The sequence below is a fragment of the Stenella coeruleoalba genome, assembly GCF_951394435.1.
Source record: "Stenella coeruleoalba genome assembly, chromosome: 10".
NCBI classification, from domain to species: domain Eukaryota; kingdom Metazoa; phylum Chordata; class Mammalia; order Artiodactyla; family Delphinidae; genus Stenella; species Stenella coeruleoalba.
The window spans coordinates 56,392,935-56,417,687 of record NC_137156.1 but is presented as its reverse complement, the minus strand read 5'-3'; the positions used below and the strand labels follow the sequence as shown (position 1 = coordinate 56,417,687).

At 45.2% G+C, this 24,753-nt stretch overlaps 1 protein-coding gene across 1 annotated transcript in view; it reads right to left on the bottom strand.

Moving 5' to 3' along the window:
- Positions 1–14,893: 14,893 nt before the first annotated feature.
- The window catches only part of DCLK3 (doublecortin like kinase 3), a 47,282-nt gene continuing 37,422 nt past the window's right edge, over positions 14,894–24,753 (bottom strand). Inside the window, exons 3-5 of the mRNA XM_079932876.1 lie at positions 19,512–19,644; positions 18,102–18,269; positions 14,894–15,478 (exon numbers count right to left, since the gene is read on the bottom strand). Coding sequence (XP_079789002.1) covers positions 15,285–15,478; positions 18,102–18,269; positions 19,512–19,644 — 495 coding nt within the window. The 3' untranslated portion in view covers positions 14,894–15,284. The remainder of the gene's footprint in view (positions 15,479–18,101; positions 18,270–19,511; positions 19,645–24,753) is intronic.

Here is a 24,753-nt window from a genome sequence, read left to right as displayed (position 1 = left end):
GTACCGAAAGTTGGACGATGGGCTGATGTACACTGAGGCGATACGAACGGAACACCACCAGTGGCGTTCAGTTTCTGAGTTCTATCTTTGACCCCAAGGAGAAGAATCTGAATAAGAAGCTCCTTCGCTTCCTGCTCAGGGGCAATTATGACTCAGCTCCACACCACCTCCTCCTGCACTAACACCCATCACCACCACCCTGCCCCCGGGACCAAGCCACTGGTGGATCAGGGCAGTGAGGACCTGGCCTCAGCTGGACTTGCTGCTTTGGCAGCAGCTGTTGGGAGACCAGGGAGAGTGCGATCACAGGGCTGTGTTATCTGAGGACTTCCCCCCAGATAGGAAATAACCCCAGATCAAGATATAGAGGCAGAAGGTAAAGATGGGTCATTTCCCCATAACTAGTTGTGAAGCAAAAAGAAATGTTTCTAAAGTAGTAATTAAGGGCTTCCCTGGTGGCGCAGTGGTTAAGAATCTGCCTGCCAATGCAGGGGACATAGGTTCAAGCCCTGGTCCAGTAAGATCCCACATGCCGTGGAGCAACTAAGCCTGTGCGCCACAACTACTGAGCCTGAGTGCTCTCTAGAGCCCGTGAGCCACAACTACTGAGCCCGTGTGCCACAACTACTGAAGCTGGCACGCCTAGAGCCCGTGCTCCGCAACAAAGAGAAGCCACTGCAATGAGAAGCATATGCACCGCAACGAAGAGTAGCCCCCGCTTGCCGCAACTAGAGAAAGCCTGCACACAGCAATGAAGACCCAACACAACCATAAATAAATTAAAAATAAACAAAGTAGCAATTAAGAAAAGAAGTTGTTGGGACTTCCCTGACGGTCTAGTGGTTAAGACTCCATGTTTCCACTGCAGGGGCTGTGGGTTCAATCCCTGATTGGGGAACTAAGATCCTGCATGCCATTCGGGGTGTGGCAAATAAATAAATGTTTTCAAAAAGTTGTTCAACCATGCAAAGAGGAAAGACTGAATTATCTTACTCTCTTTATGGAAGATGGCATTACAAAACTGGTGTCATATGAAGAGGTAACCAAAGAGAAGACACACACACAACACAGGAAAGTGCATATGAGCACTTAACTTATACCTTCTTTTTTGTTTTTTTAATAATTTTATTTATTTATTTATGGCCATGATGGGTCTTCATTGTGGTGTGTGGGCTTCCCATTGTGGTGGCTTCCCTTGCTTTGGAGCATGGCACCAGGTGCGTGGGCTTCAGTAGTTGTGGTGCACAGGCTTAGTTGTTCCACAACATGTGGGATCTTCCTGGACCAGGGCTTGAACCCGTGTCCTCTGCATTGGCAGGCGGATTCTTAACCACAGCGCCACCAGGGAAGTCCCTTAAACCTTCTTCTTTCTAGCAGGACACAGAGCCTGGATGAGACACTTCTGGCAGCAGCTCCACGTTCTGCCCAGAGTCACCATCCTTCTGTGACATTCAAGCACTTTTTCTAGGTCTTACTCACTGGGCTGTGTCCCTTTATCCCTTAGAGTCTGCTCTCTGAGCCTCCTCTGTCCCCCCTGAAATCTGAGCATCACTAGAGTGACCCATCCATCAGATATGCTTATACAGTTGGTACATGTCTGAACACTTGGGGTGGATAGGGATCAAAGGTGCTCCCTAGGAGGAATTCAAGGAGATTCTGAATTCCCAATGTGCATCAGTGGGGAAGGGGTGCTGCCTAATCACTGTGCCCAAAGCACCACATCCCAGCTCATGCCCACTGGACACCATGGTGTAGTCGCTGTTGGCACAACTCCACCCAGATTCCTTTACCTAATGATGAATTTGGAGCTGATTGGAGCCACCTCCTTAGAACCACCTTCCTGGATCTCCTGGGAGGTTGTGCCACCACTCCTCACAAGGGGAGTTAACCACTGCCCAACAGTGGCATGCTAAAGCATCAGGGTAGGGCAACTCTGTGTAATGATTGACACTCCAAGGTGCTGTCCAGTAAAATTTTCTGTGATGATGGAAATAATTATGTCTGCTCTGTCCAATATGGTAGCCATTTAGCCACATGTGGCTACTGAACACCTGATGTGAAACTAAAGAACTGAATTAAAATTTAATTCTTGGGGCTTCCCTGGTGGCGCAGTGGTTGAGAGTCCGCCTGCCGATGCAGGGGACACGGGTTCGTGCCCCAGTCCAGGAAGATCCCACATGCCGCGGAGCAGCTGGGCCAGTGAGCCATGGCCGCTGACCCTGCGCGTCCGGAGCCTGTGCTCTGCAACGGGAGAGGCCACAACAGTGAGAGGCCCGTGTACAGCAAAAAAAAAAAATTTAATTCTTTTTAATTAATTTAAATTTTAATAGCTTCATATGACTAATGCCTACCATATTAGAAAATGCAGATCCAGAACCTCCCATGGATCAGCTAAGAATCAACTTGGCCTGAGATAACATCCTTACTCATTTCTTTCCCTCTTCCTATCCTATTTTATTCCCTCCTTTATTGCTTTCTCCTGAGTGCACAACCTCAATAAATTATGTGCATCCGAACCCCTATCTCAGTCTCTGCTTCTAGGGAACCCACCTGAGACGTTACATTGCAATTATTTAATAAGTTACAGAAAGATTAAGCCCCGAATCAAAAATGCACATACACAGTCAGTACCAGTTTGAATGTTTTTAGCAGAAAGCATAAAAGAATCCCAAACTCATCTGGCTTAAACAACAAGGAAAGGGATCAACCTATCCCTGGAAGTCCAAGGATAGGACAGCTCCAGGGTTGGATAATTCAGTAGTTCAATGACATCATCAAGGACCAAGTTTCTTCCATCTTGCTGCTCTGTTACCCTGGTGGGCAGCCTTCCTTTTTGGGCTAGCCTCCCCCTCACCATCACAAGGTGGCTGCCCCAGTGCCATCCTTTACATCTAGATACAGCCATGTCCAGAAAAAAAGGCCATCATTTCCTGTGTCTTTTATTGGGAGCAAGAAAGTCTTTTTCAGAAGCCCTTTGCAAATTTCCCCTCAGTTTCCTTGATCTGAAATGCATCACATGGTCATGTCTAAACCAACCCCAAAGGGGAAAACCATGATTGCCTAGCACAATCCAAACCTGCCCTGTGGGTTCACACCTCTAGTCCCTTCATTACCGATCTTCCTGCATAAGAGATGCAGTATGTGATGGTGTTGCCATACTGATGAAAGAAATTTTCACATACTGAGGTGTGAGAAAGACATTCTGGCTTGTACATGGTTTAACTTAGACTTTATGCTAACCGGAACAGCCTGTTTTGTGGCCTATCAGACATACATTGTACATCTGCTTTAACCATTAACGAGAAGAATGCATTTTTTAAAAAATCGAAGTGGAGTAACTGTGGTTCAGGCATCCAAAATGGGGCTGGATGGCCGTGGTGGATGTGGTTTCAGATATGTTCCTGCATTACTGAGAACTTGAATTTTCTGAACTCTATCAGACTCAAGGACACCACCAGCCAGTCTCAAAACAATATCTGCTAGCTGCTGCCAGCTGCAGCTCTATGGTCTCAAGGTCTCTCCTTGTAACTATGCAACCATTTGGACCAATCCTTGCTAACTATCACCCTTACTTCTTGCCAGCTCCACTCCTAATTCTTGCCAAACACCTTATGTAATTTTGCAGTTTTTTTGTCTTTATGAGCCCCACGCCCCATTCTGAAGACCAGCAGAACACAATTCAAAGGCTTCTTGAATCTGTGTCTCCCAGGCTGTAGTCCTCAGTTTTGGCTCAAAGGAAACTCTTTTCTATTCCTCTTATACATTGTTTATTGACTATTTTCATCGATGATATGTATGCCTCTTTGGTCAGCCTCTGCCGAAGCACATGGCTGAGAACAGAGCCACCTAAACACAACATACATCTGTGTGAGGGGGTGGGGGGCTGGAGAAAATGGATGCTAGAGAGACAACCACAGTACCAATTACAGGTTTCTTTAGGCCAGCTTCTCCTACGATGTGTTCCGCGAACCAGCTATGTGAAAATCATTTACAGAGCTTGTTACATGCAGATTCCTAGGCCTAAGGCATTGTCCGATACACGGCAGGAGCTTAAGAGATATTTGTTGGAAGGAAGGAAGAGAGGGAGGGAGAGATGGAGACCCACTGAGTTAGATTCACCCTGGGATGGCTCACTAATGCTGGAGAACAACTAACTTAGGCTGAAAGCTAAAGATTCACCTCTAGTCACTTCATTATGGATCTTGCGGCAGAAGGGATACAGTACGTGACCACATTGCCACCTGTGTGCCTCTTTGCTCTGATGCTCTCAGTGATGTTACGATGACAAGAGTGCTGATCAGCTGTACTTAACATACATCATTAATATGGCTTCCACCTTCACTTGTCGAATCCAGGGTTCCTGTTACAACACTCCATGAAAAATAAATGAGCGTGGTAATGCCTTCCACTCTGTGGACTAACACATTGAAAAACACCCAAGAAGACATAAGGATGGAGTTTGTGGAAAGCAGCATCTGGGCCTTTTTTTTTTTTTTTTTTTTTTTGCGGTTCGCGGGCCTCTCACTGTTGTGGCCTCTCCCGTTGCAGAGCACAGGCTCCAGACGTGCAGGCTCAGCGGCCGTGGCTCACTGGCCCAGCCACTCCGCGGCATGTGGGATCTTCCCGGACCGGGGCGTGAACCCGTGTCCCCTGCATCGGCAGGCGGACTCTCAACCACTGCGCCACCAGGGAAGCCCGCTACTTTTATCTTGATACACAAATTTCTAGGTCCAGCCATTGTGTACCTTCCAAGAGAGGGCTATGTGTTTGAAACAGACCCAGCCAAGGGCCTTCACGTTAGGCCTCAGCCTCTGCTGGTTTGTGGTCCTCATAGAAAGAATTCTCGACATTGCTGGGGGACCAGCCTCAAGTCTACAGGAAGATGTACTCACACTGAGGGCCTAATAACTACCAGGGAACCCAAATACACCTCTGATTCTATGAAGCCAATTTATATCAGAGTTCTTCTTACAACCCTGAGGCCAATTAATCCCACCAGTCCTCACAACCCTGGCTTGCCTGGTCCCATGCTGTGGTAGCCAGCCTCCAAAATGGTCCCCAATGAACTTTCCTCCTGGTAACTGTGCCCTTGTGTCACTCCTTCCACTGAATCAGGGCTGGTTTGTGTGATCAGTAGGATACTGCAGTAGTGATGGCATATGTCTTCTGAGGCTATGTCAAAGACATTGCATCTTCTGCCATTCTCTTCTCCGATCACCCACTCTGGAGGAAACCAGCTGCCATACTGTTGGGACATTCAAGCAGCCCTATGGAGAGTTCGTTATGGGGGAAGAACTGAGGCCTCCTGCCAACAGCCAGGACTGACTTGCCAATCCCATGAGTGTGCCATCTTGGAAACATGTCCTCTAGCTCTGGTCAAGCCTTCAGATGACAGCAGCACAGGCCAGCATCTTAAGTACAACCTCATGAGAGACCCCAGTCTGAACTACCCAGCTATGCTGTTCCTGAAACACTGACCCACAGCGGGTATGAGACAGTAGTTTAAAACAACAATAAACGTTAAGTTGTAGAGTAATTTGTTATGAAATAATAAATATCAATAACTAATGTAACACCCAAAACGCCAGCCTCGCTGGCCACATACAATTTCTTTTCAAATATTTTCCTCTCCAAATCTCGCTGCTATCCTCACAACGCTGGTTCAATAACACCAACCTGCTAACTTTGAGATGCAACACACATTTTGTAGCACTTCCATTACTGAATCACTCTGCTTTATTTGCCAGTGGGGATCTTGAGAATTTCTACTCCTTGGTTCCCACTGCCTGGCTTCCATGACACAATAGTGACCCGGTTCTACTGATTTTCTATTTCAGGTCTCCCTGCCTCTTTCTTCAAAGAGGCTTCTTTTTCTACAGGCCACGTCAATGCTGGTGTCGCCTCAGAATCTATCCTTCTTTTCTTCTTTTGACCCCGAGCCAACTCTGTGGGTCATCTTGGTGCTCCCCGGCTCCAATGACCATCGCTCCACAGATGGTCACCAAATCCATCTCTCCAGCCTACATCCCACTCCCCACACCCACCTGCCCACAGGCAGTGGTGCACTGGAGCCCAGTCATGGCAACTCACGAGAGCCAGTGGTACACATCTCTTCCCAACTCTATCTCGCAATGTCACATTGGGAGCTTGAAATCAGCCACATGGAAACTGAAATGCAATTTACACCATGGCATTCCACAAAGGCTACCAATCAGGGCTTTGTCAAGAGTCAGCAGATAACCACTTATCAGCACATTACTGTTCAACCAGATGCCTTTGCCTTCTGTGTCGCATAAACACCCCCACTCAATGTGTCCCAAGCTGAGTTTTATTTTTTCATTCATTCAAAAATATCTGTTACAGTTTTTTCAGGTTCTAATGAAGGAGAGACATTGGCTGCCTTCAACAGACTCGTATTCTGTTGGATTAAACAGAAGGTAAACAGGTAGCATCTACCACACTGGTAAGACTGTAGCACGGGGGGAAGCTCAAGGGGCTCGGGGAGCTCAGAACTGGGAAGACTTTTTTGGGGGGCTGTGCCATGCAGCTTGTGGGATTTTAGTTCCCTGACCAGGGATCAAATCCAGGCCCACAGCAGTGTAAGTAAGAGTGAAAGCGCTGAGTCTTCGCCACTGGACTGTCAGGGAATTCCAGGGGAAGACTTCGAAGAGGATGTCTCATCTCAGCCATGACCTGAATCACTGATGCGAAGTTTCCAGAAGAAAGGGGGAAGAAAAGTGTTCCAGGCAAAGGAAGAAGAGCATAAAGACTCAGTGTGAAGAGAGAGCACCGCATGTTTGGGGAGCAGCAAATGCTTCAGCAGGGAAGGGCCTGGCGTGAGGTGAGCAGAGGTCAATCCATGAAAGGCTTTATAAGCCCTGACAATTGCCTTAGACTTTTCCTGGAGGCAGTGGTAATTCACTTAAGGTTTTTAAGCCTAATCATAGGACTTGATTTGCTTTTTGGAACATTCACTATAGTTGCAATCTCGGAAGAGGGCTGAATAGGACCTACTTTGAAAGATTTTTGAAAGATTTTCTTGCACCCCAGTGTTCACAGCATCACTATTTTCTATAGGCAAGACATGGAAGCAACCTAAGTGTCCATTGGTAGGTGAATGGATAAAGATGTGGTCTATATATACAATGGAATATTACTCAGCCATAACGAAGAATGAAATAATGCCATTTGCGGCAATGTGCATGGACCTAGAGATGATCATACTAAGTGAAGTTAAGTCAGAAAGGGAAAGACAGGTATCATATGATACTACTCATAAGTGGAATCTAAAAATTGATACAAATGAACTAATTGACAAAACAGAAGCAGACTCACAGACATGGTTACCAAAGGGGAGGGGGGAAGGAGGGATAAATTAGGAGTTTGGGATAAACAGATACAAACTACTATATATAGAATATATAAACAATGAGGTCCTACTCTATAACACAGGGGACTATATTCAATATCTTGTAATAACCTATAATGGAAAAGAACATGAAAATATATATATATGTATAACTGAATAACTTTGCTGTACATATGAAACTAACACCTTTTTGCAGACCTTGGAGGAAACAGCTTCGTCTCCTTTCCTGGGGTTTTCATGGGTGCCATCTGTAGGCTTAAAGAGTGTTCTGGTGGGACTCTGAGGTCAGGCTGTTCTGGTGAAAAACTTCAGGGTAAGGTCTATCAGAAGGTTAATCGCTCATTCCCACTGACAATTTCACTCAGGGCTCCTGTGGGGAATTAGTCACCTCAAGTCCAAGGGAGCCCCTGGGCCTTTTCATTCAGTGTTATTCTCTTTCTACCATGTGAGAGGCTCTTGTCTTTTATTGTTCTGCTGTTTTAGGCAATCTGTTTTCCAATGTTCTTCCTCCTTACAGTAAGTGCATTCATTGTTCCTTCCCCAATGGGGACTTAGCTCTCTTTTGAGTTACTCACCTTCCGGAAGGTGAGAAAATTGGCGTTTTTGTTTTGCATCTTCTTTCTTCTGTTGTTGTTCTCTGTTGAACACTTTAAAAGCACCATCTACCAATTGAGAGGGCTTCATTCCAAATGCACCATCTAAATTTTGCAACTTTCTCCTGATATCTGAGGCAGTTTACCCCCAAAAGGTCAAATTTAACCTCTGTAATATTTTCAGGGACCTTGGGATCTGCATTAGGTTGATGTCTGTAGGCCCGATAAATCCTTTGCAAAAATTCAGAGGGGTCTTCATTTGTTTTTTTGCTGAATTTCTTGAATTTTGTTCAAACTCTTGCTTTGGTTCCCCTTTTCAAAGCCCGGCCAAGATGCACTCATAAGTCATGCTCTAATAAGGGCATTCCTCCCTCATTGGGGTCTCAATTTGGTTCAGATTTCGGTGCTGCCAAGTGGGCTTCAGGTGTAGAGGATCCTCCCTATAAGGAGGGTCGTGATCTTTCAAATTAAACAAGCCTGAGAAACCCAGCTGGCTGATCATTTGTATTTAGGTTCCCTGTGAGTTAATGGGGGAAGGGAAATTTCCCTGCCCTGGGAGTGGCTCCTGGCCCAAGTTGGGTGCCCTGTCTGGTCTTAGATGGCAATACCAGACCAAGTCCCTGTGCCCCAGAAACTAACACAGGATTTTCTAATTGATCCGTATAAGCAGGGACAGTCCTGAACCCCAGCGTCAGGAACTGGGGCTGAATAAGAACAGAAGGTGATGAAGGGGTACATATATTAGTATGGCGGCCAGAGCAGCTGGCACAGCCAGCTCAGCTGGAGGAGTGAAGGTTTGAAGCAACATAATCTCACTCTCATTCCCTTTTCTTATTTTCTCTGATAATAGTACAAATGCTTGCACATAAAAGATTTCATCTTGGGGCTTCCCTGGTGGCGCAGTGGTTGAGAATCTGCCTGCTAATGCAGGGGACACGGGTTCGAGCCCTGGTCTGGGAGGATCCCATATGCCGCGGAGCAACTAGGCCCGTGAGCCACAACTACTGAGCCTGCGCATCTGGAGCCTGTGCTCCGCAACAAGAGAGGCCGCAACAGTGAGAGGCCCGCGCACCGCGATGAAGAGTGGCCCCCGCTTGCCACAACTAGAGAAAGCCCTTGCACAGAAACGAAGACCCAACACAGCAAAAATAAAATAATAAAAAATAAAAAATAAAAAGATTTCATCTTTCTTCCCTGCTTCTTCACAAAATAGCTATAGTCATTCAAAAGCCACTGTAAAACCATAAATAGCAATTGATCATCTCTAACCGCTAAAAGGATGCCTTTTGGAATTAATATTGTTAACAACAATCACTGTTCCATAATCTAGATTTATAAAGAAATTAGAATCCATTAAAAAAACTAGAAATGTTGTCAAAAAAAAGGGACGCCTTTTTGCTTTGGCATCAACCCACTGGCATTACACTGTAATTGTACTTGATTACTGCTGTGACACAATTTAAGATAATTAATAAAATTATGACTGATATCATTTACCAAGATATGCAAGAATTTTAGAAGTTCCATATAATTTCTAAAATGTGTATGTTAATGACATTTACCCATATGATACAATCTAAGAAATTTTATAGCCACTTATTTGACAATGCTTCCCATGTAATTCAACATACCAAATAAGCCTAATTAGTTTACTGTTTCTGAGATGGAGAGAACACAAATAATTTGAGGGCTTCCAGGGACCCTTTGAAAAGCCTCAATATTAGCTAGAGGTCAAATGAACTTCATTTAGAGTTTGATCTTTGGGAAGTTTGTCAGAAATATCAAAAAGCTTTAACCAGTGATAAAAGATCAATGACAAATACAGATCACTTTAAAGAAACTTAATTACCAAACACAGTTTAGTATTTCAAGAAAACTGTCTTCTTAGAGAACCAAATTCAGGTTCTGTACCACTTTACCTTTAAAATTCATTTTCTTAATTAAGTTCAATCTCATCTTAGCCAATCCCAACCATGCACGAGACTCTTTCAGTGTTCCTCCTCCACAAACCTTCCACAATTTTCTGTGTCCATATTAATCTGCCCCTCACTTTCTTGTCCATTCAGAAACAACCAGCTCTAGGACAAGACCACGTTTTTCCCTCTAACAAAATGCATTTTCATTCCTCATGCTCTGCTGAAAACAGACATCCTACATCTTTACATACTGAAATGTTTCCCTCATAATTCTTAACCTTAAAACCTTAATCTCTAGTGAAAATCAAGAAGCAAGCAATCGTAAACTGTTTATCATACCTGAATTTCCTGACTAACAAGCTTATGCTTTTAGTCTTCCTCTCCTGAGAAGGCAAAGATAGGTAAACTTAGACCTACCCAGCAAGTAATGTTCCAATATTTTATCCTATTTGAAATGACCCAGATAGTCAATGAATTCTCTTCATTTAGCTTAGTTTAAAGTTACAAAAATCTAGAGAGACTATTTTAGATAGACATTCCCAAAACATAATTATTCCTATACAGTTTACCTAAAACTCTTACCTCATTTACCTCTATTTTATTTACTTAAAGTCTTTGTCATGGGACTTCCCTGGTGGTCCAGAGGGTAAGACTCCGTGCTCCCAACGCAGGGGCCCCGGGTTGGATCCCTGGTCAGGAAACTAGATCCCACATGCATGCTGCAACTAAGGAATCTGTATGCCACAACTAAACATGCTGCAACGAAGATCCCACATGCTGCAACTAAGACCCAGTGCAGCCAAAATAAATAAATATATTTTTAAAATATTTTCATATTGTTATTTTCCTTGCTGACAAACGTTATAACAGGAATAATAAAGGTCTTATTTGATTTCTAGTAAACTTAGGTACAATGAAAGTACGATACTTAATGTTGATGACTCTAAAGACATATCTGTATTAAACTAGCAAGTTTCAGCTAACTTTAACTCCAGATAGTAAAGCAACACTGAATATTTCCTAGATCACGTGAGCCCAAAAGTCATTCTGGTCGGTCTCTTCCATGTTTGAGTATGAATATAAGCACATAATTTCCCTCAAGCCAATCAAATAGAGCCCCCCCAAAATCAATTGTGGCAATGTCACACATCTATAACTCATATACAAACTCAAACACAGGGACCTCTCAATTCCCATTGCAAAAATGTCAGCCATGAATCAGGTGCAGCAATGTAAAACCCACCAGTTACAAAAGAGGTTGGATTCAAACAGGGTTTCTGGCAGATGGGACAAATCAAGGTCACCTGTTCAGACGGCTAAACCCTTTTTACTAATATTTACGGAAAAGATACTTCTATTTGTAGCATTTGGTGACTTTAGGCACCAAGTAGAACCTTTCTCTTCTTCCTGGGAATGTCCCGTTCTTGGACAAGAACAGACAGGTTTTTGGTTTTTTGTCTGTTTCTTTCCTCCATTTGACATCAGTAAACGTTTAAAATATCACAAAGCTGATTTGGCTGTAAATGGAGAAACAGTACCAAACAAAATGAAACAAAAAACCCAAAGGACAAACAAAATCCTAAATGAACCCTCAAGTTTGGTCTTGGGTTTTACATATGCCGATGACACAGGAGACCATGAATGACGTAACTGACACAGCAAGGGTACATGGTGCACAGGGTCCCAAGGTAACCCTGCCTAAATCCCTTGTGGAGATCCTAACAGGTACTATGGCCACACATGGTTACAATGATATAAAGTATCATCTTCCTCTCACCCATGGGTTCACAGCTGTAATCAGATCACTTATCCGAAACACACCTCAGAGGACTTTCTTTAGGGATAGTTGAAACATTCCTTGTTTTTCAAGACAAATAAAAAACACAAACGGCATATACAAATGCTAGTATCCAAAGAAACAAATGAACACGTTCACAAATTGGGTTAAAGTCCAACTCTTTCCTCTCTCCAGCAAGGTACATAAACAAATTGGCTTATTCTGGAGAAAAAGCTCCAAATGGAGAGGAAATAAAGTTCCTGGCTGTCTACGCCAGCACGACTTACCCTGCTGTATCAAGCCCATCCGCTACCAAATGTGGATTCCTTGCCCCAACTGGCAAGAGCTGGGGCAGCCGGTACTGCTTTGGAGAATTTTGAAGGGAAAATCCTCAGGACAAGTGGTCCCAGTAGCTGCTAGGGCCTTACCTGAAAATTTCCCCACCAGGGCCAGCTGGCCACGAGTAGAAAGGCTCCTGGCTGGCTGGCTTGCCAAAATTTGTTACTGAGTCCAAGCTTGTACTGCTCGCTGCACGACAGGCCAATAAATCGAGAGATGAGTTATTGGGGCAAGGAATAGTGCCTTTATTAGGAAAGCCAGCAGACCAAGAAGACAGTGGACTCATACCCCCCCCCCCCCCCAAGAACCATCTTGCCTGAGTTAGAATTCAAGCTTCTTTTATACTAAAAGGGGAGGGAGTAAAGTTAAACATTTCCTGGTTCCCGTCAGCCTCTGGAGGGGATGTGTTAATTTCTTCCTCCCTGCAGTCATTCACAGGTGGGCCTGCTCAGGATGTTTTCTGCCAGTTAAACAAGGGTATTTTAGCTTAACATTCATTGCCTGGGAGGCAGGGTTCCCAGAGATGGGCCATGATGTATAATTTAAACTTACAGGCAACATCCCTTTCATGATTACCTTGTAATAGGATACAAAGGTTCTTCCCTATTACACTTTCACTTAGCCTAATTATTTTGGGTTTTATCCATTCTGTTGCATGTATCAGCAGGTCATTCCTTTTTATTGCTGAAGAGTATTCATTGGATGGACCTACCACAATTTTTTTCTACACTCACCAATTTAGGGACATTCAGATTGTTTCCACTTTGAGGCTACTACAAATAGAGTGCCTGTGAATATTTGTGTATAAGTGTGTGTGTGTGTGTGGACATATGATCTAATTTCTCTTGTAAATACCTAGGAGTGGAATAGCTGGATTATATGGTAGGTGTATGTTTAACTTTTGAAGGAACTACCAAATTGTTCTCCAAAAAAGGAATACCATTTTTACATCCCCAACAGCAATGTACAAGAGTTCCGATTGCTCCAAATCCTCACCAATACAGGGCAGTGTCAATCTTTTTAGTTTAGCCAATTAATTTTAGCCATTCTAATAGCTGTGTAATACTATTTCATTGTGGGTTTGACTTGCATTTCTCTAGTGACTAATAATGGAGCTACAACTTTTAACAAGTGGAAGACCAAACCTACTCAGAAGACCCAAAGGTGTAAAAAGAGATGTAGGGGGAAAACCAGGAAAATGCATGACTTATGGAAGCCAACTGGAGAAATGATTCAAAGAGAGAGAGGTCAGTAGAATCAAACGATGCCCTATGAGGTCTGAAAATTCTCTTTTGGATTTAGTGCCTTTGGTGACACTATCAAAAGATGTTCCAGTAGCAATTGGTTCCAGCTTCCAGCCTCCTTCCACATTTCCAGAATGAGTCCTACTGTACTGCCTGTGGACAGCACCCCCTCCTCAGGTGTCTGGGTCCCAGCTCCATGGGGCCCCTTCTCGGACCCCTGAGATCAAAGCACCAGCTGGTACCTCTTTGCAGTCGTTCTAAGTTCCTAGGGGGTGTCCCAGGCTCTGTTCTCTGCGAAGCCAACTCTGAGATGGAGATCAGCATGCAGAAGTTTCATTAGGGAGTGATCTCAGGGCCATCACGCCTGGAAGAGAAGGGAAAGCAGCAGGACCGGGCAAAGGGCTCAGCCAACCCCCACGGGGAGCTGTGAAGCTGGGTGGCCCTTCAGGGTTGTCTGGCCGAGCCCTGTATAGACCCATCATTGGATGCAGCCACTTCCCAGGAGGGGCATGTGATCCTGGGTGAGGTGACTCCTGCCAGCTAAGGGCTGTTCCTGTCCCTGGTGATTGCTGAGGGCTATCAGCCAGCATCACCCCGCAGCTCATTCCCTTCAGCCTTGAGGGGGCATCTGGGTGGCACAGTCAGAATGTGCTGCAAGGGTTTCTCCTCCAAGCTTCTACATTCGAATCGCCCAAGTCTCTTCCCTTGGCTCCTCATCTAGGAGTCACCATCTCTGAATTACTTCCTGTGTGCTTTCTGCATTTTCCAACACCTGTTCCAGCAATTCCTTATACTAAACTCTCGCTGTTCCTGTTTCCTGTTGGATGCACTTCCTCCACTGAGATGACACCTACACTGTGAGGGAAGGGATGGGGGGGGTGAGAAACCTGCACTTTGGGGCTGATTCTGTGTCCTATTGACCAGGTTACATATAACCTAGAAAAGTCAAGCTGGGAAATATCAGGATGATGTTTTGCTATCAGCTCATACATACTCCCAGGGTCATCTGTTGGTACCGAAGTCCGGAGTGAAATAACCAACATGTCCTATGCCCTCCACAGTCTGCCCTGCAGATAGGAACATGCCTGAACATTCTGAGCTCCTTCCAGCCTAGGCGTAACATATCGACTGCGTTTCTGACATAGTAATGCACTAGATGGCTCCCTCGTGATCTGAAAATGTAAACACAGTCACACCTGAGTGCCTAACTTCACGTAGTCGGGACTCAGACTCAGGGATCATTGGCTGAAACGCAGTCTAAATGGGTCCTGAAGGGGCGGGAATAAATCAATGATTTCTTTTTTTTTGGCCATGCTGCGCAGCATGCAGGATACTAGTTCCCCGACCAGAAGGCGAACCCGTGCCCCCAGCAGTGGAAGCACGGCATCTTAACCACTGGACCACCAGGGAATTCCCAATGATTTCTTCTTTCCATTTCAGGCTGCACTAAATCTGATTTTCAGTAAGGCTAAAATGCTAGAGACCGAGACCAGCACATCCTAAACAGACCTGGCCAGTTCATCAAGGGTCCATCAGCACATTTATACGTAGTCACAGTGGTTTCGGGAGGCATGTCTGAACTATAACTCCCTGGCTCTCATCACCAGCATTAAGAAGTAATCAGAATACAGTTACTTCAGTCATCCAGAGCACATTTTATTAACACAGAAGGACCACGATTCAGCTTATTAATCTCACAGGGGGAGTTTAGACCCTGGTAAGCACCACTCATGTAGTATACTATGAACTTGATTATAAGGAGGAAGCAAAACACATCATTATTACCAAAAATTCTTCACTGAGAACAAGTCTCCCCCTCACCCCCCCAAAAATGTATTAAAGGCTTCAAATCTAAAAATATGTTACAACATTTAACATTGACTCAAGTTTATTTTGTTAAATAAGCTTTAAAATATACTGTCTTCTCTCCTTCCCCTGATTCTCCAATTATGGGAGGAAGGCTTTTTCACTGTTTTTCTCCTTGACATCTATCCTCTTCTCTGTCCCCGAGCAGAACCGAGGGCTGAGCGAATGCTGAGGCCGTGACTATGACGCCTGCTCTGCAGCCCTCGAGTGCTGGCTCCGGAAGTGGTTCTCGCTGCTGGGGGGCCCCTCCTTTTGTAGCTTTGCCCTTCTGGTCTTTCCAGCAGTTTCAATCCAGGGATGCTGAAGGACCTGGTGGGCCGTGTAGCGCTTTTTGGGGTCTACCACCAGCAACCGGCTCACCAGATCTTTGGCAGCTGTTGGAATGACAGAAAGACGGAAAAATGAGATGCATGCAGGTGGTTTGAAGTTTCCCTTCCCCATACAGGAAATAAGGACACAAACCTTCCTGTTAGCACCATGGCTGGATCAGAGAACTTTCTGCCACGGTGGAAACTTTCCATATCTGCGCTACCCTCTTGGGACTACTGAGCATTTGAAATATGGCTGGTGCGACTGATGAACTGAACTTTTTTTTTTGGCCGCACCGAGCCTCTTGCGGGATCTTAGCCCCCTGACCATGGATTGAACCCCGGGCCCTGGGAAGTGAGAGCACAGAGTCCTATCCACTGGACGACCAGGGAATTTCCTGAACTGAATTCTTATTGCATTTCCTTTTAATTAATTTACAGTTACATTCAAATAGCCACATGCAGCTAAGGGCTACCATGTTAGACATAGAGTCATGAGGTCAGGCCTGCAACTAACACCCATGGCGCCGCCCAGCTCAAGAGGACACATGGAAGCCACATAGTATATGTCTACATATTTTAAAATTTGTAAATCAAACTATCAAGTTGTTAAATAAAATATGTCCAATCTTCCTTCCTAAATTGATAAATATACCTCCAGATTGACAAAACTGAAAAACATGGGCAAAGAGATCTAAGTAGTAAATAATGCAAATTCAAAATGAATTTCATTTTTTGCTCAAGACCATGACTGATTCTAGAGAGATGTGGTGACAGCTGGTGGGTCAGGTGGCAGACGGGGAGGAGAAGAGATTTCTCCCTGGCTCGCTGGCTCTCCCAGGCCGGCTCCCTGAGCCTCTTAACCAATTACTCAAGAATACACGGGAGGGAATTCCCTGGTGGCCCAGTGGTTAGGACTCCGCGTTTCCACTGCAGTGGGGCACGGGTTCAATTCCTGGTTGGGGAACCAAGGTCCCTGCAAGCTGTGCAACACGCCAAAAAAAAAATAAATAAATAAAGGCATGAATGTATATATATATTTTTAAAAAAAGAATGCATGGGGAAAAAGATACCCATGTTTATTTACCTTTATTGGGGGATGCCTCTTGTTCAAGGTCAGCTGTTCACCCACCAATTGCCCCGCTTCTATGGCCACTGTCCAGCCACCTCTTGAGCACGGAGACCACAGGATTTCTCCTACCCCACCCCGTTCAAACTGGGCAGATTACGCCCTCAATGTACCCCTTCCCCATTCATCCCAGCATCACTCCTTCAAGGTCCTCGGAGGACTCAGGGGGTAGAAGCCCAGGTTTAAATGGAATTCTCAGTCTCACATGCCTGTGTGTGGACAGTTGGACACCCCACCAATATGTCTGTGCTCCCCCTACGCCCCCCAAACAGCTGCTCCTTGGCAGCCTAGGGCACTGTGGGGAGGGGCTGGGAAAAGAGGTCTCACAAGCCTTGGAAGTGGGCTTGGGCCATTTGTGCGGGAAATTCTGGGGTCCCGGTTAAGTGGTCTAGAAGGGGGAGCCTGGGCTCTGGCGGGGGGCACAGCCTCTTGTCCCCAGAGTCTCCTCACTTCTGGGGAGACATGTAACCAGAGCAGGCCCTCTAAGGCATGGGACTCAGGGCAGGGGCCACCATAACCAAATCTAAGAACAGTGTAGCATAGAACTTTCTAAAATGATTTTTAGTCCTTCAATTCCTAAATTGCCACTGCCTTGATCAGCTCAAGACCCTTACCCTACAAGCAGCAAGCTACCCTCTGCCCACCTTAGTTAAGTGGAAAAAAATGAAGCTCTTCCCTTCCCGCAAGCCCGAGCCCCAGATGAGGAGGCAGAGCTGAGGACAAGGGCAGATGAATAACTTATCTTAGATGATGTGTTTAGGGGAAATTGGGGAAAAGTTATCACTCCTATTCTACTTTTTCAGCTAAAGACTCAAAATGCCCAGTGATCTAGTTCTCAATTTTACAAGGGCAGTGGGTAGTACATACAAATCAGTAGAAACAAGGGGGAAAATTCCACTTGAAAGGGCCAAAAAGGAGGAGGACCACACATGTTTCTGCTCCACTAAAAAGTACCTGAGACCTTCTCCCTCGACCTTCCAGAGCCCCTGTGCCCCAAGTATGCCCCCATAGGAGCCTGATTATTCACAGGTAAAATACGCATCTCCAGTCTGTCCAATTCCCAAATACTTCTGTATATGAGATGGCAGATGGCATTTTTTTTTTTTTTTTTTTGGCTGCACTGCACGCCTGTGGGATCTTAGTTCCCCAACCGGGGATTGAACCTGGGCCCTCGGCAGAGAGAGCGCCGAGTCCTAACCACTGGACTGCCAGGGAATTCCCTATGAGATGGCTTTGATCTTTCCAAATGAGGATTACACATTTCTGATATTTTTCAGTTTAGTTTTCAGTTCCAAGTTTCTTTAATTGGCTTCAGGAAAAGTATTTGGTGACTACAACTGGTGGTGAGAATCTTTCGTTATATCTCAAAGCAAGTCGTGTTCGGAATGCTATGGAAATCTACACCAATCTAGCAGGAAATAAAGGATGAAGCAGAAGATGCTGACAGCCCAGGTACCGTAGTGGGTTCTCTGGGTGGCATTTTACACATCTGACCTGATCCCCGGAGGGGCTCCATCTCTCCATCCCCTTCCCTCCTGCCCGGGAAGCCCCAGGTCTCACCGTCAGAGATGTTGTCCCAGTAAGGAGCCAGGAACTCGAAGTGGCCCAGCTGGATGATGTTAAAGAGCTCATCCTGGTCCCTCTCTGGGCTACGGAATGGGGGGAAGCCGCACAGGAGGATGTAGAGGATAACGCCTGCGGCCCACATGTCCACCTCCAGCCCATAACCTGTGCAGTAGAGGCAGAGACACATTATCTCACCACTTTGGCTGCCATCTCTGTATCGAGGGGTCTCAAAAGCACACGTTCAGCCAACCAGACAACTCTCTGTATCCACCTAAATATCTCTACAGAGTCAGTGTGTTCAAAGTCTAACTCACCCCATCCCCATCTCCCAGAAGAGCTTACCTTTCCGACACCCTGTGTTAGTTGGTGCGAGCCCTACCATCCTGACTTCCCAGAGTTCACGTAGACTATTTGCTTTCATTCCTCTCTTATCCAGCTCAGTAATGCCTCCATTAAAATGTCTATAGTCGCTCAGTACTCTCTTGTCCCACTGTCACTGTGTTACCACAGCTACTATGCTGGCCACACCGAGTCCAAACTCACTTGTGGGGAATCCAGACTCAACCTACCCATCCAACTGCAATTCCCTCTGCTCCACTGAGGCTGGTCTTCTCAATGTCTCTACCACCCAACCTCCATGCATAGTCTAGTCTCTGCATGTTGGCTTCCCTGATGCTTCTGCTGCTGGGACAAAATCTCTCCCTCCTCCCTACCCCCAGACCCACAACCCATCCAGAGCCTTCCCATCTTTAGCCATCACAGGGTGGCTAAACTGATTTCTCCTGGAGTGCCAGGATGGCTAAATAGGCATTCACATACTTGGAGGCATATAATAATAATAATAATGATTTCCTTGTATATCCTTTACAGAGTGTGTCACTGAAATAGCCCACTGGACCCTCATACAATATACAAGCCTGTAATAAATGTTATTCATTGGGTTTGAAATGGGACCTCCTTTTCCTTTAAATGCAAGGTTGGTAAAGGAATTTTTAAGCCAATTACCATAAGAACCGTTCCAATTGTTTCCATTAGAGGTAACCTTGGGTGAGTGGCCAAATGACCTTGCTTGCTTGCGTTCCCCACCCAATTCTCCACCATCTTCCATCTCACCATCCTGCCAACACACGTGCATGCGTGCGCGCGCACGCACACACACACACACGCACATATACCACAATCCCTCCTCTGTAATAAGGGCAGCCCTTGTGAGGAAAAAGTGCTCATGCTTTGGTCAAGAAGACCTATTTCAAATATTTCCATTAACATCCAAGTACAAGCTTAGTGCCAACTCTCTGAGACTTTCCACTGCTCCATGCTGAAAAATGTAAAATTTAAATATTAAAAGTTAAACCTTGGTTAGTAAGTGAGCTGGAGTCCCCCAGAGCAATGTGTAACCCTTACCTTTCTCAGAAAGAATTTCAGGCGCTACATAAGTCGGAGTCCCACACACAGTAAATATAGGTCTCACCACATGCTTTGCAAGACCAAAATCAGCCAGTTTCAAGGTGGTAGATTTGTCCTCATTTCGCTGAACCTGTAAGAAATCAAAATCCCCAAACCACCAAAGTTGTGATGAGAACAAAGAAGGAAAACTAACAGGACAACAACCATGCAAGTTCAGGATAAGCAAACAATAAAACACAGGAGCTTATAGATTGACCCAACACTGACAAATCCAACTGGATCTCAGTGACACGTGCTCACTAAAGAACCAATGAGTTAGATTTTCTCTGCCGTCCAATATGGTAGCACCATATTGCCACAGATGGCTATTTATTTTAAATTAATTAAATTAAAATCTAATAAAATTAGAAATTCAGTTTCTCAGATCCACTAGCCACATTTCAAGTGTTCAATAACCATCCATGGCTAAGGGCTGTTATATTGGATCGTGCAAGTCTATAACATTTCCATCAGTAGAGAAGAATCCACTGGGCAGCACTGAGTTAGAACAAGGATCAATGATATTTTTGAGCACAGATTAGCTTTAATGAGAATTAGAAAATGCCTGTGGATAATGTAAAGTCGGAGCAAAGGAAAAAGAAGTGGGAATTGTAATGAAAAAGTAGACAAATAAGCAGTGGAGGCTAAAATTATATGGTTTACCTAGCAAACACTTCTGTCGTGCTTCTTCTTCTTCTTCTTTTTTTTTTTTTTGTGGTACGCAGGCCTCTCACTGTTGTGGCCTTTCCCATTGCGGAGCACAGGCTCCGGACGCGCAGGCTCAGTGGCCATGGCTCACGGGCCTAGCCGCTCCGCAGCATGTGGGATCTTCCCGGACCGGGGCACGAACTTGTGTCCCCTGCATCGGCAGGCGGACTCTCAACCACTGCGCCACCAGGGAAGCCCTGTCGTGCTTCTCTGATGCCAGGCGCTGTTTATAACATCTTACAAAATATTAATTCATTTAATCGTCATTGCAGTCCTGTAAGGCCATGCACATTCCCATTTTACAGATAAGGAAATGGAGGCACAGTTACATAGTAAATGGTGACCTGGAGTTTGAACCCTGACACTTGGGCTTTAGAGTCTGTGCTTGTAACTGGGGTATGATGCCGAATCTTCCAGCAAAGGGTTATTTCTGTTTCAGGAGGCTGAGGAGGTCTCATCCAAAGGCCCCCAAAGAATTGGAAGCAGGTGGACCAGAGGCAAACCTCCACCATCAGGGGGCACAGCCAGCCATTCTCGACCCTGAGTTTTACCATGTTGTTACAAAAAGGGCTTTTGCAGTAAATCCCTCAGGCTGTGCTGGGCCCAGGAGTGATCCCTCTTGGGAGAGAGATGGCCGTGTCCCTGGGAGCATTTCTGCTGTGTGGCCAAGACCTCCAGAGCATCTGCTGGGCTGTCTGGGTTTCAAGATTAAACTAATTAATATCATAATTTTACCCTCCACAATAGTTCACCTCTGCAGAGCAGGACTGACTTCACGCAAAATAGGAAGTATTGATACAGAAAGTCAGCCTTGCTATCTTCCTCCTCCCCTTTCAGGATCTCCTCATCCAAACCGAGGGCCTCCTTCCCAGGCATGGCCCTGGTCCATCCTCTGCTGTCAAGGCTCCATCCTCCTCCCCTGCTTTACCGGGCCCGCATCTCATGGTAGAAGCTGATGGCTCAGGCCAAAGTGAGCTGAGTGGCTAATTTCAGCGCTATGGGAAACTCACTGGGATTAGCCTGGGTGATCTCATCCAAGTGTGACTCAATGGAGCCACCAGGGCTACAGGAGAAATTATCAACCTGTCTGCAGGTGCACGCCCTTGCAATCTCACTGGAACGGGGGCCAAGGTTCCCAATGCACCGACCAGCACTTGGGGGGCTGGAGGGCATTAGGCAGGGCTCCGGTTCTCCCTGTGCTGCATCAGACCCACACCCGAAAATGCAGGGTGGGCAGCCACTCCCCGATCTCCTCCGCCAAGGGTAAGTGCTCCAAACCTGCCTTGGTTCCTGCCAGAGTTTACATCTCTGTAAGCAGAATGTGTCTTAACTACTGAGCCCAAGTCACTGCCGGGCAATCTAATCAATATCTTCATAATTAACCTAACCTAATGGAAATCATAGATGTAAAACTAAAACACACTTCTGCTTTGGTCTGTGTATCGAGACAGACAGAGCCCTAAAGGAGACTGGAGAGGTAATTATTAGAATAATTTACACTAGAAAATCTACTTTGGAAGGCAAGGACAAAAAAAAAATGTGTGCTGCCTTAAGTTTCCAGATGGACCATCTACATGAGTCCCATTTGCTGGGTGACTGCTGAAAAAATCTGTCCCTCACAAATATTTGTAAATATTCCCAACCAAATGATCAGTATTAAAAGCATTTGGCTGATTGAATACACCAAAATAAACTATGAATCCCTATGCAAAATGACGAGCATTTCCTTCCTCAAACCCCCCATCCCCCCAACCCCTGATTCCAAAACCCGAGTCCACTGAGTCAGGAGCAGATACATTTTCTTTTTTTTTTTTTTTTTTTTTTTTGCGGTACGCGGGCCTCTCACTGTTGTGGCCTCTCCCGTTGCGGAGCACAGGCTCCGGACGCGCAGGCTCAGCGGCCATGGCTCACAGGCCCAGCCGCTCCGCGGCATGTGGGATCTTCCCAGACCGGGGCATGAACCCGTGTCCCCTGCATCGGCAGGCGGACTCTCAACCACTGCGCCACCAGGAAAGCCCAGGATACATTTTCAAATACCAAATCTGTTTTTAAAAATTATTTTATGGCCTTCCTGAAATAATATTACACTGCTTCTTGTCTCCATAGCTTTTCTCTTTGAGTCTCAGGATGATGAGACCCATAGCAGAACCCAAGGGTGGTTAGGATCCACAGAGTCATTTGTTCCTTCCAGAAAGTGAGAATGTTCTGTGTTTTTAATTCTTCTGTCTCCAGCCTCTGCTGTCAGGAGTTATGTAACATTTTTAAAAATTTATTTTATCTTTTAATTTATTTTATGTATTTGGTTGTGCCAGATCTTAGTTGCAACAGGCGGGCTCCTTAGTTGCATCATGTGTGCTCCATAGTTGCAGCAGGTGGGCTCCTTAGTTGTGGCATGTGAACTCTTAGTTGCAGCCTGCATGTGGGATCGAGCTCCCCAAGCAGGGATCGAACCCAGGCCCCCTGAATTGGGAGTGTGGAGTCCTAACCACTGCACCACCAGGGAAGTCCCGGGTTTTATGTAACATTTTTCAGAGCTGTCAGTGTGACTTGAGACCTATTTACTTCGCCTACATGAGCAGCTTAACTACATCTAGGGTCACACACTGACAGTGTGAATTTTCTTTTTGTTTTTTTTGGTTTTTTGTTTTCCAACAGGCACCTCACATTCTTGGCTTCGAAACAGTTCTTATCTTAATCCTTGAATTCAAATGACTGACATCCTCCTGGAATAACTCTTCCTTCTGGTATTTGTGCAACTTTTTTTTTTTTAATTTAAGTATAGTTGATGGACAATGTTGTGTTAGATTCTGGTGTACAGCAAAGTGATTCAGTTGTATATATATATATATATATATATACATATATATATATGTATATATATTCTTTTTCATATTCTTTTCCATTATAGTTCATTGCAAGATACTGCATATAGTTCCCTGTGTAGGACCTTGTTGGTTGTCTGTTTTATATATATTAGTGTGTATCTGTTAATCCCAAACTCCTAATTTATCCCTCCCCCCACCCTTTCCCCTTTGGTAACCATAAGTTTGTTTTCTAAGTCTGTGAGTCTGTTTCTGTTTTATAAATAAGTCCATTTGTATCATATTTTTGATTCTGCATGTAAGTGATATCATATGATATTTGTCTTTCTCTGTCTGAATTTCTTCACTTAGCATGATCATCTCTAGGTCCGTCCATGTTGCTGCAAATGGCATTATTTCAGCCTTTTTTTATGGCTGAGTAATATTCCATTTTATATATGTACCACATCATCTTTATCCATTCATCTGTCAATGGCCATTTGGGTTGCTTCTTGGCTACTGTAAATAGTGCTGCTATGAACTTTGGGGTGCACGTATCTTTTCAAATTAGAGAATTCATCTTTCCTGGATCTACACCCAGGAGTGGGATTGCTGGATCATATGGTAGTTCTATTTTTAGTTTTTTAAGGAACCTCCATACGGTTCTCCATAGTGGCTGCACCAATTTACATTGTGTGGAACTTGTGAAACCATCAAAGTCTCCACCCAAACAGGAAACTTGTCTACAACATCTTCCCACCAGACTATCATTCACCTCTGGTTGAAATCTCAAGATGGAAAAGATCCCATAGTTTCACATGGCAGACCATCCAGATCATAGTCAGATTAACTTGTGAGTAGGTTCACCCCACATTGATCCAGAATTCCACCTCCACCCCTTTTTTCTAAATCTGCCCTCTGGGAAGGACACACCACTTCCAAAGATGGGCAACAAGTACCAGGATTCCCCCCAGGGTGCTTCTGGTTTCTCTAACAGGCTCCCAGGTGGTACCAATGCTGCTTCTCTAAGTTCACATCCGAGAATCCTCAAGCTTATCCTTATAGGATCAGGTCTCCTGACCCATCATCCCCTTCTCGCTCCTCCCTATGCTAAGTACAGCTCTTGAACCAGCAGACAAGCATCACTTGTGAGCTTGATGGAGACCTCAGGCTACCCAGGATCCACTGAACAGAACTGCATCTCTGTGAGACCCCAGGGCGATTCTTGTGCACTGTAAAGTTCTAGATAATCCCTATTTAATTGACGCCTCTTTTAACAAAGAATGCCCAGAAATGAACACCATATACCACGTATGATTTGAACAAATCAGTGAGCCTCGGTACCCTCAGCTGACTAGGCACTGGGTGGCCATCAAGGCAAAGACCCCACTAAATGACCCACTTCGACGCCACAGCCCCAGTGCACACATCTGACCTTGTCCTCACCCCACATCTCCGTGTCTCTAGCTACAGGTTTATCTAAATTCACTGCTCTGGGTCACATTCCTTCTGGGGCTCGTTTTCAATTGCCCTCTAACTGAAAGGGTGTTAGAGATTAATTTACATGGTACTTTAATGACTCTTGGTCCATCTGCATCCATCATCCCTTTTTCTAGCCACACCAAAGTACCCTGCTTTGAATCCAGACAATCTACATTTACATAAGCAGCCAGATCACATCTGGACAGTCT